The following is a 14,728-nucleotide window of genomic DNA, read 5'->3' as shown; positions in this document are numbered from 1 at the left end:
AGATATAAATATGGATTAGGGGAATGAGAGGAAGAACCTTATGGCACTGCTTTGGAATAAGAGGTATTAGTACATTGACTCATGCTTTTTAAAAAATATATATGTATTTCCCAGGGTTTTCTCTCATAGGGAGGCATAGAAGCAAGAACACACTAGTAGCAGTGAACACACCTAGTCCCATGTCAACAGCTGTACAGGGTCTGAGATTTTATCCTAGCTGCAACCTAATAAGCTCGCTTGACATAGTTTCATGAATGCTAGCAAAACACAAGGAACTCATGGATCCGCAACAAAGGACTCTCTTATTCTCAGTAATAGCAGTTGCCAGAGTATCAGCATTTGTGCCAGCTCCTGCCCCAGTCCCACAGGGCAACGTGAAGAGGGCCAGGTGATGTCTGGACAAACAATGGGTTTTGTTACAGGACCCTGCACCCAGGGAAAATCAGCACCTTGTAGAATGGGAGGGCTGTCTTAGATTTGCCCCCAAAGGGAGACATTATCTTTGATATACTGGACAGTACACAAACCTGTCCTTTGCTCTGAAGGGAGATAATATGTGTATTTTCTGAGGCTATTCACTATCCAAACGTCCTTGAGAAAACAGTTCAGAACAAAGGGCAGTTACTGCGTCACCCACAAGATGTACTGAAACATGAGAGAACCATGGAGAATTGTCTCCCAACACCCAGATCCTGGTGTCTAAATACCATACCCCACTTAAGAAAACACAGAGAGGGAGGGAGATTGGTTGCCTCCTGTACTCAACTCGACTGGAGCCAAGGATGAAACCTGCAATCCAGGTACATGCCCTTGACTGGGAATCAAACCCTTGATCATCGGGTGCGCAGGCCAACGCTCTAACCACTTAACAACATCGACCAGGGATTTTCACACCTTTTAAATTGTCTACCCTCTTTACCTGATCCCATGATAGCATTGGGAAATTTCATGAAAGGCTCTTTGAATGTAAAAAAAAGTATGTACTGTTTCTGTGTGTCCTCACTCATACATGTCCTCACAACATAAACATAAGCCAGATATGAAAACTACTCACTTTCTGTGCAGCCATTACCTTATTTCCTTTTAGGTTTTTCCTCTTAGGTTTTGTCTCATTTCCTTCATTTTCAGGACACAACCTCCTTATTTTTACCCCGTCACCATGCCAGTACTTACATTTGTACCATGGTAGATTAAAAGGTACTTATCAAAGGCACAGGGGCTTGGTAGCGCTTCTCTGTCTGTTCCCACTTCCCACGCAGGTTCTCACACAGTCTCACGGCTAACCTCACCTGCATCAGTGTGATGCCCTTTAAGGTAGAGGGAAGGGTGGTGCAGTCAGCAGTTCACACACACACACAGAAGAACACGTTCAAAACACAGCCCTGCATTCTAGGCCTGAGATGTATCTTCCAAGTCAAGAAGGCAGGGGTGTCATTCGTGGTCTCTATGCCACTTGACTGATCCCCAGATCCTGAAGATGGGGGGTACATGCCAGGCCCTCGGGAGAGGAGTAGGTGGAAGAAAGAGCCCTTGTTGCTTATTTTGTTCTAAGGATTTGCACACAGAAGGGATTTGTATCCAAGAAAATCCAGCTTTATCCACCTATCAGTGTTATCGCTCCATACATTTATTAAAATGCTTAGGATGAAAATAAAACCTGAATGGGGGTTCAGTGGGAAATGGCAAGGGTGTATGGATAGGACATCGGACAGTGGAGACATAGATGTTCCTGCTCTGTTCCAGTGGAAGAACATTGGGAACCCCCTGAGACAGGGCAGAGCCCAGCTGCTCAGAGCGAAGAGCCAATTCCTAAGAGAGTGACCAGGATCCCTGGCTCTGTGGGAGGCTGAGCTTCAAATAAGATGCCTTCACTCATTAGGAAGATGGAACTGGAACCAAGTGATAGAGGGCTTTTAAAATCATTTCTAAATGATAGCACCATGATGTGCATTTAAGAGTAGTCATTAAATACTTCTTAAACAAATTAGAAAAAAAAGTCAGAAATGCTAAATTGTTATACCAGTAAGCTTGTCATTACGCCCCCTCGGTGTATCGAAGAGCATAGATTATCAGCAGAAAGAACACAAAGTGACCAGAATTCAATCATGAACACAGATTCCAGAGGGTACACGCTTCTTCACGTTCCATAGGCTGATGTGTACCCAAAGCCCTGTTGTTTGTTATTCCTCCTCAGCCTCCTCCTCACCTGCCTCTCCCTCCATCCTGCCTCTGTCAGGGGACCATCCTTCTGGTGTCTTTTGTGGTCAAAGAGTTTTGAGATCTATTTTTGTTCCATTTTCTAGTGCAGTGGTGGATCCTCAAATTCTTCATAAATGAGCACCTACTCAACAAGTAAACTCTCCTGATAAGTGATCGTAGTTTCAATCTATCTTTAAGCTGTAAACTAAAAGACCCCTCCTCACTGATGAGGGGTAAATGAAATAGAGAAGCCTGTTCTGCCTATTGTAAAACAAATGAAAGCTAATCTCTTTAAAAGAGTAAAGACCAGATCAAGATACTTCTGTAATTTAAAAAATTTAGCCATCCTATGTATGTATTGTCTGGAGGGTAGAAATAAGACACTAGTCCATGTTGTATCTTCGTATTATTTTTTTAAAGTAGATTTTTATTGATTTCAGAGAGGGAGGAAGAGGGAGAGGGAGAAATAGAAACATCAATGATGAGAGAGAATTATTGATTAGTTGTCTCCTACATGCCCCCCTACTGGGGATCAGCCCAGGACACGTGCCCTGACTGGAAATTCAACCGTAATCTCCTGATTCATAGGTCCACGCTCAACCACTGAGCCACACTGGCCAGACTTCTTATTATCTTGACTGAATCTTTTTGCACAGCGCAAGTTTTTAATTTTAATTAAGTCCTGTTTAATTAAGTCAATTTGTTTTTCATGAATCGTGCGTTTGGTGTTGTATTTACAAAGTCATTATCACACCCAAAGTCATTCAGATTTTCTTCTATACTATCTTGTACAGGGTCAACTGTATTTTTAAAGCAAATATATCTGCAGAAGAGAGCGTAGGGTCCACAGAGACAGGTCAGTGACCACTTTTTATCGTCCTTTAATCCACAAAGACTAATACTCAGTGTGGCACATAGTAGGTAATCAAAATGTTTACCTGGATGGATGGATGGATGGATGGATGGATGGATATGGTGTCTTTTATGCAGAATTTAAACTCCCACCAAGAACCAATACCTAACTTGCCTCTCTTTCCCACTCACTTTCCAGTCTTCGTTGGAGCCAGCCCCTTCAACCTCGGTGGCCCTCCAGGCTGCAGGTGGGAGCTTCCTTTGCTGGGGGCGGTGCCTGGACACCAGTGTCCCTGGGCCAGCACTAGGCGGCGAGAGAGAGCAGCTTGGGTAGCTGGGCCACTGATGCTAGGTCCTTTCCAAGCGGCTGAACAGTGAAGAGGGAGGACCCAACAGAGTGCCCACCTGCCCCCGGGCTCCGGCGTCGGAGTGGCCGCGCGCCCACCGGGGCTCCACGCTCCTCGTGCGGGTTACTGTGTGGGTTACCAAGACAGCTAACGGAGAAGCACTGCCGCTGCCATTCAGTCCCAGGTTGTCGCGCATCTGCGCTTCTGGAGCTGATCGGCTTTTCCTTCAGCTCCCGGTTTCCCAGGCACAGACCAAGCTGCGCCCCAGGCAGGGCTGAGAGCTGGGCGCCGCCTCGCCTTCGCAGAGCGTGTCCAGCGGGCATGTTTCAGGTGGGCAGGTCCAGCGTCCCCAAACCTGCGCCCCGGAGCCTGGAGGACCTGGACTCAGTGCAGCGCGTCCTCCTGCACAGGTCAGTGCCGGCCGTCCTGCGTTCCGGTCTGGGCACGGGAGGGGCAACGTTCCGAGGCTCTCCTTGGGATGAATTCTCCTTGGGATGCTCCCTGGTGCGGGGAGAGGCGGCGGGACCCGCACACACATTCCAGAATCCGTTACTCCAGGTCCTCCGAGTCTGGCTGTGGGGAGGCTCGCCCCAGCGTAACCACCCCCCTCCAAAAAACACTGCTTCCTAAAGAACCGAAAAAAAATAATTAAGCAAAGCTGTTCTTTAGACACCTCCAGACTTTCTCCAGAAAAAAAAAAAAAAGAACTAGGCAAGAGTTTTGTTTGGAGTTTGGTTGTGATTGGAGTTAGAAAGAGCCACTTTTTAAGAAATCTAAATGTAACGTCCTCACCGTCCCCAGCCCCCTACCCCCGCCCCAATCACCACTACCACCACACATACCACACAGGCACACACACATCCACACACATAACTACACAAAAGAAATTAGAGGGATGCGAACCCCAACTCTCCATAGACTGCTAGCATAATAATTTACTGTCCAACCTTATACTTTATGCAAAATAGACGGGCATATTAAACTCCATGGTAACGGTGATGAGTGTATAGAAAAGAAAGAAATAAGAATCCACCTGGTAAGCAAATTCTCTTTCCATTTTAAGATTGAGAGGAGGGATGAAGTGCCAAGGAAGTTAATGCTGCTTTAACCCTAGCAAAGCCTGGCCTTCTAAAGACATTATATGGGAAAAAAACTCTTCTAGAAATGTAGCGAAAGTATCTCTTGAATACATTTGTGGTGAGAAAGAGTAAGTGGCGCTTAGTAACTGTCAGGGGGAGGTTTATGTGAGTTCTCTCATCTGTAAACGTTTCAAGTGACCCTTTTAAGTCTTTGTACAAAACCATATGAGCTGTAGAAACCCTGTACTGTTGGAAGAATGAGTAAAAAAGAAAGACATTGTGCAAGGAAGGAACTGGGGCTCTTATTTTTAAAAGCTGTCTTCTGAAACCCACAATTTTCCACAGTTGGTTTCCTTCCTCCCTCTCCCCAAGAGAACCCCTGCCATATATAATAAAATATTATCAAGTGGGCAGCTAAAAGAGGATTCTGCTGAATTCCCAAAGACAGTTTCCCCTGCATTTGATAAAATGACAGTCCAGAAATAATCCCCCTAAGTATTAACTAGCAACTCACTCACAGTGTGACTTTGATAAAGCTGGGAAGGCTGTTGGTTTTAGAAGCTTAAAACCCGCCTGCAACATAATTTCTTCATGTTTTAAATGTCAAGTGCCAAAAAAATTCTGAACTGATTAACACTACAGTGTTTCAGATCCAAGGCACAAACCTGTCTGAATGAACCAGGGCAAACATATTGTTGTTTAAACTGCAGTAATCAAGACTGAGATGATTATTTCAGAAGCAGTGGAGCATTTCTGGAATAAACCTGCTCAGTAGATGAAGTTACTTTATCTGATTTACAAATAACTGCTCCCACATGCTATAGGAACCCATGGAATCTGAAATCATAAAAGTGTTTGTTGGTATCATAGCTAGCAGTGCTTTATTTTTTTTAATATATATTTTATTGATTTTTTACAGAGAGGAAGGGAGAGGGATAGAGGGCTAGAAACATCGATGAGAGAGAAACATCGATCAGCTGCCTCCTGCACACCCCCCACTGGGGATGTGCCTGCAACCAAGGTACGTGCCCTTGACCGGAATCGAACCTGGGACCCTTGAGTCCGCAGGCCGACGCTCTATCCACTGAGCCAAACCAGTCAGGGCACAGTGCTTTATTTTTAACAGTACATGAAAACTTTTTTGTAATGCATTATTTTTATCAGTGGTTATTTACATTATTTAATGTTTTCAAGCACAGTTAAAATTTTTGATACAGCAATAGACATTTCTCTTTCATTTAATTAAGCTATATTTTCACATAAGTTCAAATATGTTTTGCTTGTTGTATATAAATTTCAACATAACATAATAGAAATTAGAGATATTATATAACCTTTAAGCCATATTCATCTATTCACCATAGTTCTCATTGTCTAGTCCAGTGCATGGCCTATTTTTTTTCCAGATCAGTTTTACAAACGTTTTTCCTTTAAAACATCCCTTGCAAGGATATCCACAAAATGTTGGGAATTGCATTGAAGAGACCAGTAGCCTTGAGTCATAAAAAATTTATAGACAAGAGAAACTAGCAGACTATTCTACTTGATTTTTACATCTTATTTGAAGGATGTCTTCTGAATGTTTACTTTTTCATTTCTTGTGTATTTTCTGTTACAAATATGGTTTTTAAAATGTAAAGGATTAAATTACTGTGCTTTTGAAAAAGATATTTCAGCCAAACCAAAATTGAAGTAAAGTTGCATGTGGTGTTAGCTTCAAAATATGTCAATACTAAAATAACAGTAGCTTGGCAAAAACATGTCCAGCTATCCTGCTTTTGGATAAAAAAAAAATTACATATACGTTGTCTTAGTCAGGAAAAATTGCATTTCTCAGTTACTTTTACTTATGTGAATTAACATATATCTGTCATATTGATTATAAGAAGTACCCAAATAACATTAGCACTCAGTATTTTGCAAAGATTTGAAAAAGTATGCACAAGGCTATTGCAATTTAATCATTCCCTTGGAGTCGTATTTCAAACTAGTTGTGTGACTTGGCAAGATATTTAACTTGTCTATATTTTCCTTTTCTTTCAGTAATATGAAGAGAGAATATCCACCTTCCAGGGTGGTAGTGTGAAGTTCTGGTGATATATAAGTGCTCTAAAAAATTAAAGTCCTGTGAAAATAAGGGATTATGTTAACTGTTCTAAAATATTAAAACAAAGCACAAAAAGATAGCTATTCCTAAAGGCTCTAAGAAAATTCAGTTAAGGGCCCTAGCTGGTTTGGCTCAGTGGATAGAACGTCAGCCCAAGGACTGAAAGGTCTCGGATTCGATCCCGGGTCAAGGGCACATACATTGGTTGCAAGTTTCCTGGTCGGGGTTCATGCAGGAGGCAACCAACTGATGTGTCTCTTTCATATCGAAGTTTCTCCCTATGTCTCCCTCTCCCTTCCACTCTCTCTAAATTTCAATGGAAAAATATCCTCGGGTGAGGATTAACAAAACAAACAAACAAACAAAAATTCAGATAAGGGACTCTGCCCAAAGCCTAATGACTAAGGAATGGTGCTGGTCCAGGCTGCAGTGCTGGTGTATTCTGATGCCTAAGCTGGCAGGGAAAGTGAGCTAGAGGTGAGCCTATGAAAATGTTTGATGATCCTAACTGTCATACTTTGGTCAACAACAAAATGTGCATATTTAAGATCTCTCAATTATCTAGAACTCTCGGGGTTAAAAGTGTACCCCACTAGGCAATATTTCTGATGAATAAAATATCCTTTTAAATTCAAAAAGTAAAAACTAAAATTAACAGAATCAAAACGTTTTAAATATATAACATGTAGCATACGTGTAAGGCATGAGATTCCAAGGGGTGTCCCATTTGGTTCTTAGCAATGCTGCATAGTCGGTGGGGATTCTTTTCCCTGTCTTTGGGTGAGGAAACTGTCCATGTTCACTTGGTTTAGTACCAGAATCAGGATGAGAACCTGGCTCCTCTGACTGGGGAATGCAGGGCACTTGCAGATTGGCAAGCATTTTCACAGTTGTTATCAAATTACTGTAAGGTTCCACAATGCAGTGACTTTTTGTGTGTGTGTGTGTGTGTGTGTGTGTGCTACTGAGGGCACTTGGCACTCATTTATCAGCTATGACTTTTTTTTTTAATTCTTGTGTCAGCTTTGGTTTTTTACTTTCCTTTTCATTGGCAGGTTATCAGCCATTGACAATTTCTGCTACTGTTGTATTCCTGTTTGAAGGAGGCCTCCCTTCCTTCTGGTTGGTAGCTACTGATGTCTGACAGCACAACATTTCACTGAATTTATTATAATTTGTAAAGGAAAATATCAAATAAGTATGCATAGGAGTAAATGAAGGGCTTGGGGCTTGAGCTTTGTGCCATCTACTTTAGTTACTTTTCTGTGTACTCCTGGATTCTCATCTGTATTCTGTTATTATTCAAATGGAGAATGCATGATCTTAAAACATTTTTACAGGTAATTCCATTTTTATGTAGGCAAATGAGAATTTCTGATCATAACGCAGCTCTATAAACATCGGATTGCCAAAATGTTATTTTTACATGTTATGGCTCTATCCCAGATTTTTTTAAATTCCACATTGTAAATCTCAGTTTGTAAAATGCTAATTTGCTGACCCATCAAGTTATTCATTCAAGATTTTCAAAATGGCCATGGTTGTCAGTATTACCACATAGTTCATGAATTATTATTTCCATGTTCACAAGTAAGGCAATAATCATTAGTTTCTAAGAACGTTTAAAAAAGGTTAATGGACATGACCTTTGGCCCTGTTTTCATTTACTTCTCAATGCTAGCTTCTATTACTCCTAGGGAATGAGCTCTTGAACCGACTAAAGACACTAAATATTTAATTATGTTCTTATCTGGTGTATTTTATGTCAGAATTGTATTGTTTGCCCAGTGGAGATGATAATCTATGGAAATAAGGACTTTAAGTCTCATATTTATTAAGCTAAATATTTTTGGGCCTCAGAAGATAGCTGGTCATTTGAAAAGTGGAAAATAGAAAATGAAAATATAACCCAGTCTAACACTTTTTTTAAAAAGTCTTCCTGCAATTGCTAATTATGAAACAGACAAAAATAGTATTGTTTTTAAAAGGTCCTGAAAATGGTATCTTATTCTTTTCCTTTCTTCATCCTCTCCAACACACCTAAAGTTGCTAAATATTAATTTAGTTACTACACATATGATATAGACTAGCTAATACCATGCCCTGAAAATTTAAATAAGAATTTTAAATGATTGCTATTTATTTCTTCTTTTGTAAAAAAAATCAAGGAAAGTGGTAACTTCGGGTGTGGGGGGCATTTTGTCTATTAAACTAACATGTAGAAATAAATTAGCCAAGGAAGTTGACATACCTCAAACATACCTAGTGTGAAGGAACATTTCTTAAAACTTATTCTTTTATGTGGCAATTCTTGCTTCAGCTCAGCCTTGTATAAGAGAAAAAATTAAAAAAAAAAGTAGTCATTTCTCCTTTATGTGAAGCACCAGTCTACAATATCTGCTTGAGAAAACTGTAAAAATATTTGCAAATGCGAAACAATAAGACACCCAAAGAAAGGAGGGTGCGTATTTACATTAACACCTGGAGGGTGTGGCTTAGCTTCCATTCCCTGATTAGATGCCCAGGCCCTGAGGAAAGGCAGAAGGTAGTTTCCTTTACCTCAAGGGAAACGCAGGCTGAACGTCTCTGAAGCTTCGGCGCAGAAACCAAGGGCAAACTGGACGAAACGGGGTGGGGGGGTACCCGAGTGGCTCTCCGCCTGTTTTAGTAAGTTAATCAGATGCACAGCAGTGCGCCCGGGAGAGCCTCGCGCCGAGAAGTTTTAGCTACTTCCAGTCCCCCGACACGCCCTCCCAGAAATTTCAGCGCATTGGCTCCTCTCAGTCTTCGTACTTCTCCCGGGGAAGCTTCCCCGTCTCCCAGGCAACCGGAGCTCCCGCCAATGGCAGCCGAGGGTTGGCGGTCACGTGGCCTCTGCCGCGTCTCCCGCGGAGGAAACATGGCGGCCCTGGTGAGCGCCGGCTGCGGGATTTGAATTACTCTGCTCTCAGCGGCAGCATCCCTACCGATGGCGTCTTCGGCTGTGTGCGGCTCGTGTCGGAGCCCGGAAGGGCTCCCTGGGGACGCCTCTTCGCAAAAAGAAGAAGAGGATTGTTATCTTGAAGATAGGGCCAGCGACTCAAGTTCCTATTCGTCTGCGAGTAGCGATTACGAGTAAGGTTCTGGAACAGGGACGATGAAATCCATCCCCTCAGTGCCCCGAGTGTGCACGTGGGCTGGGGGACGGCACAGTGTTGACTGGTTGGGGTTGAGTTACCTTCTATAGCAGCGGCTTTCAGCAGTTTTCATCTCGTGAGCCCATTACTAAAATTCTGTGGCGCTCCAAAAAATGTATTTTTTTGCCAGTCTGACAAAGAAAAAATAGGTATAATTTTGATTCATTCACACTGGATGGCAATTGTTGTGTTGGCTGTTGTCATTTTTTTATTTAACAATCTAAGGGAAAAGCAGCCAGTGACTTTGACTAAATAGTCAGTTACATGTTTTTAAATTTTTTGAGGCACACCGGTGAAAATCGATGTCCTAATGGACTGCCATGTATGGTCAGTTTTAGGGTGATATTTTATATGTATTTAGGGAATAACAGTTACTAGTATTTACTATGTATTTAGGAGTGACAATTATTTTCACCTATAGGTATGTAAAACATTTTTATCATTGTCTTTAAGAAGCATGGAGAAAGCTGTCACTTATGGCTGCTTAATATACTCTATAGGCTTAATGAGGACAGATTACATTCTTCAAGGCTTGAACAATTTTAAGAATATCACATATTTTGCATAATCTTCTGCTGTGGTCATTTAAAAATAATGAGAAAATTTATGGTTGTCAATCGAGGCTGCTGGAGGGACGTATGGATTATACAGAGCCCATTTGGTCTTGCTATAGAAGCCATAGAGAGTGTGAAACCTCAAAGTCTTGGTTTGTCTGCATCTTAAAAACACACTTTTAGCCTAGAGAGAATTTGTAACTTGTTCATAACTATACAACTGTGAATTGTCAGTGTAGTAATTTAGGAGACCTTATTTCAAATGGGGCGCCCTGATTTTGGTGGAATGAAGATAAATGAGTTAATCTGTTTCCTATGAAACGAACAATCTGAGGACCTTGTGTTAGGAAAAATCGTTACTTCAAAGCATTTCACAGTTCAGAATACATGTATATATGTGTTACATTTTAATTTTTTTTAAATGGTTGTTAAGCTTTCTATACCAGTCGTTCAGTGATCACTCCCATGTTCCAGTGTCTTTATTCTCCTAATCATACAAGGACAGTAAATCCCTATATTGTAAAATGTTTCGCTGGTCTATATTTTGAGTCCAACCAAGACTCAGACTTTATGGCTGCCCATTCTTGGTGTGTAGGATGTGAGAGGTGATTTGTTGACCTGACCAGATTGGCAGTTTTGTTCCTTCCATGTGACATTAGCTATTTACCTCCCTAAGCTGCAGAGTCACCAAAGCAAGAAGTGGCCTTCCCAACTTGGACAGGACAACTTTTTGATCAAAGGAATAGGGGGTGAACCTAATCTTTCTCATCAAAGCTAAGAGATATTGTCTTTCATTGCCTACATGAAGGTTTTTAGGCAGTTATGCTGCTTATTGATTCACATAAAGTATCCTGAACTTTCAGGGTTCTAGTTATTTTCATACTAGAGGCCCAGTGCATGAATTCGTGCACTAGTGGACCCCCTCAGCCTGGCCTGTGAGATCGGGCCAAAACTGGCTCTCCAACATCCCCCGAGGGGTCCCAAATTGCGAGAGGGTGCAGGCCAGGCCAAGGGACACCACCAGTGCACGATTGGGGCCTGGGAGGGACATGGGAGGTTGGCCAGCTGGGGAGGGACCACGGGAGGGCTCCAGGGTGTGTTTGGCCCATCTCACCCAGTCTGGATCAGCTGGACCCCAGCAGCAAGCTAACCTACGGGTCAGAGCATCTGCCCCCTGGTGGTCAGTGCACGTCATAGCGACTGGTCAATCGGTTGACTGTCTGCCCACTGGTGGTCAGTGCATGTCATAGTGAGCGGTTGAGTGGCCTTAGCATATCATTAGCATATTATGCTTTGATTGGTTGAACGGTTGACTGGACACTTAGCATATTAGGCTTTTACTAATAGGATTCTTTCTGGAAATTATCATCGTTTCATACATGCTTTGTAACTGAAAACCAGTTTGAACTGCATGAGATTGTCAATACAAAATAAGTTTAATTTGGGTACTTTTTATTGACATACTTTTAGTAGATTTGTTTAAGACATTGTATAAGAGGAAAATTTTAGATTATTGCAGTATATCTTAACCTGGCACATTGGCAAGTCCCTCGGGAAGCTTCTGAGGTAACACTGGTGGGTAGGTTGGGTTGAGGAAACCAGTGCCTAGTTTCAGTATTGAAATAACAGAAATCATACATTTACTTGCAAGGCCACATTTCTTTGTTTTGGTTTACAATTATCCAACTAATTGAAGCAACATTTGTTAGTTCATTGTGGCCAAAGTTAACAATTTTATGACTTAGATCTTTGATTTTTCAAGGTGACTTTTTGTTATTGTTAGGTTTAAAGCCTTGACTGACAGAGAAACTGGGATCCTTTTTAAAAAAATTTAGCTATAAAAAGCTAAGGAACTTCCATTGAAAATAAAAATGACTGGAGCCCTGGCCTGTGTGGCTCAGTTGGTTGGAGCATCATCCTGTATACTGAAAGTTCAATTCCTGATCAGGGCACATACCTAGGTTTTGGGTTGATATCCAGTTGGGGGTTTGTATGGAAGGCAACCAATAGATGTTCTCTCTCACATTGATGTTTCTCTCTCTCCCCCCTCCCCTCCCCTCCTTCTCTCCCTTCTCTCTCTCTCTGAAAATCAATGGGAAAAATATCCTCAGGTAAGGATTAACAACAACAAAAAGTTTCCCCATGTGCTTCCCTAAGACTACTCATGTCCCCCACTCCTTACAACCACTTATCTGCTTTTTGTCATTAGAGATGAGTTTGTCTTTTCTAGAATTCTACAAAAATTGAATCATACAGTATGGACAATTACATTTTTTTGTCTTCTTTTACTCGGCATAATTATTTTGAAACTTATCCCTGTTGTTGCCTATATGTGACCCGCGTATTACAAAAATCTGAATTAAAACTGCTAGACTTAATTCCTGTTTAAAAGTAAACCTTTTATTTTGGAGTAAGTTTAGATTTACAGCTAAGTTGCAAAGACAGTACAGAGTTCCTGTATATCCTTCAGTGGGTCCCCTGAGTTGATAACATCTCGCACAGCTGCGGCACGTTATTCAGCACATAAGAAATTAATATTGGTACTGTACTATTAAGTAAACTGCAGACTTTCTTCAGATTTCACCATTCCTCTACTGTGTCCTTTTCCTGTCCCAGGATCTAATCCAGGATATCCTGTTGCATTTAGTCAGCAGGTCTCCTCGTGCCCTGTGTTCTGTGACAGTCCTCAGCCCTCCCATTTTCTCATAGCCTGCATCTCTTAGTTAAGGTCATGTCCGCCAGGCTTCTTTGCTGTGGTTACTAGTTTTCACTTTCCACACACTGGTCTTTGGAAGCATGGCATTAAGTCCATCTCCTGGAATGGGGAGTATCTGCACAAAGATCCAAGGTCTCTGTGTCTTCTCGGTTAATTTTGTTTTCACTTTACACATCACTTTCTTTTGCAGTCTCTTAAGTTCATTTCCTGTCTTTTTTTTGTCTTTTTTTTTTTTTTTGTCTTGCTTATCTCCCTTTTTATATATATATTTTTAATTTCTTCTTCCTCTTAAAGGGAAGTGTTTTTTTTTTTCATCTAAAGGTTAAGAAAATGGGTTGTATTCATTGTTGTTGGACATGGGAATTGGTCTTTGGGGTAAAGATCTGTATATTCGCATAAAGACGGTTACTGTATTGTTGCGGGGAGGGAACCGAACACAAAGCTTATCGGTAGGTGAATAACCAAATGTGTTACATCTCTATTATGGACAATTAATGCAGCCATTAGGGGTTTCTAAATTGTATTGTTAAGTGATAAATGAAAATATATATATACATACATATATATATACATACTAGAAGCCCGGTGCACGAAATTCGTGCATGGCGGGGGAGTTGTCCCTCAGCCCAGCCTGTACCCTCTCCAATCTGGGACTGCTGGAGGGATGTCCGACTGCCCGTTTAGGCCCGATCCTGGTGGGATCGGGCCTAAACGGGCAGTCGGACATCCCTCTCACAATCCAGGACTGCTGGCTCCCAACTGCTTGCCTGCCTGCCTTCCTGATTGCCCCTAACCGCTTCTGCCTGCTAGCCTGATCACCCCCTAACCACTCCGCTGCCAGCCTGGTTGATGCTTAACTGCTCCCCTGCCAGCCTGTTTGCCCCCAACTTCCCTCCTCTGTCAGCCTGGTCACCCCTAACTGCCCTCTCCTGCAGGGTTGATTACCTCCAACTGCCCTCCCTTGCAAACCTGGTCCCTCTCAACTGCCCTCCCTTGCAGGCCTGGTCCCTCACAACTTCCCTCCCTTGCAGGCCGGGTGCCTCCCAACTGCCCTCTCCTGCTGGCCATCTTGTAGTGGCCATCTTGTGTCCACATGGGGGCAGGATCTTTGACCACATGGGGGCAGCTATATTGTGTGTTGCAGTGATGATCAATCTGTATATTACTCTTTTATTAGATAGGATAGAGGCCTGGTGCACGGGTGGGGGCCAGCTGGTTTGCCCTGAAGGGTGTCACAGATAAGGGTGGGGGTTCCCTTGTGGTGTGGGGCAGCCTGAGCGAGGGGCCTGTGGTGGTTTGCAGGCCGGCCACGCCCCCTGGCAACCCAATGGGAGGCCCTGGTATCTGGAATTTATTTTCCTTCTACAATTGAAACTTTGTATCCTGGGGCGGAACCAAGCCTGCTACTCCCTCCGGGGTGGCAGCCATTTCTGTGGCAGTTAATTCACCTTCTACAATTGAAACTTTGTTGCCTTAAGCGGGTGAGCCCGGCCAGGGTGTGCAGAAAGCTTTGCTTCCCCTGTTGCCGCCGGCAACCCTGGCCTGCTCTATCAAGCTCTATTCTGCCGCCATTTGTTTGAATTTGTTTACCTTCTATAATTGAAACTTTGTAGCTTGAGTGGAGGCTTAGGCCTGCAACGGCTATGGAAAGCTTGGCTTGCTCTGTTACCTGGGAAACCTTGCTCTCTGTGGCTGTAG

General features: G+C 42.6%; 1 protein-coding gene across 2 annotated transcripts in view; it reads left to right on the top strand.

Moving 5' to 3' along the window:
• The first annotated feature begins 3,060 nt into the window (after positions 1 to 3,060).
• INTU (inturned planar cell polarity protein) overlaps positions 3,061 to 14,728 on the top strand; it is a 71,974-nt gene continuing 60,306 nt past the window's right edge. The window contains exon 1 of one of the 2 annotated variants that reach the window (XM_079771341.1): positions 3,061 to 3,808. In XM_079771341.1, the coding sequence (XP_079627467.1) occupies positions 3,720 to 3,808 (89 nt within the window). In that variant the 5' untranslated portion in view covers positions 3,061 to 3,719. Of the gene's footprint in view, positions 3,809 to 9,500; positions 9,699 to 14,728 lie in introns of those variants that run through there. The other variant, XM_079771340.1, reaches the window with a different exon arrangement.

This window comes from Cnephaeus nilssonii (assembly GCF_951640355.1).
Source record: "Cnephaeus nilssonii genome assembly, chromosome: 5".
Lineage (NCBI taxonomy): Eukaryota > Metazoa > Chordata > Mammalia > Chiroptera > Vespertilionidae > Cnephaeus > Cnephaeus nilssonii.
This window is presented reverse-complemented; position numbering and strand designations above follow the sequence as displayed.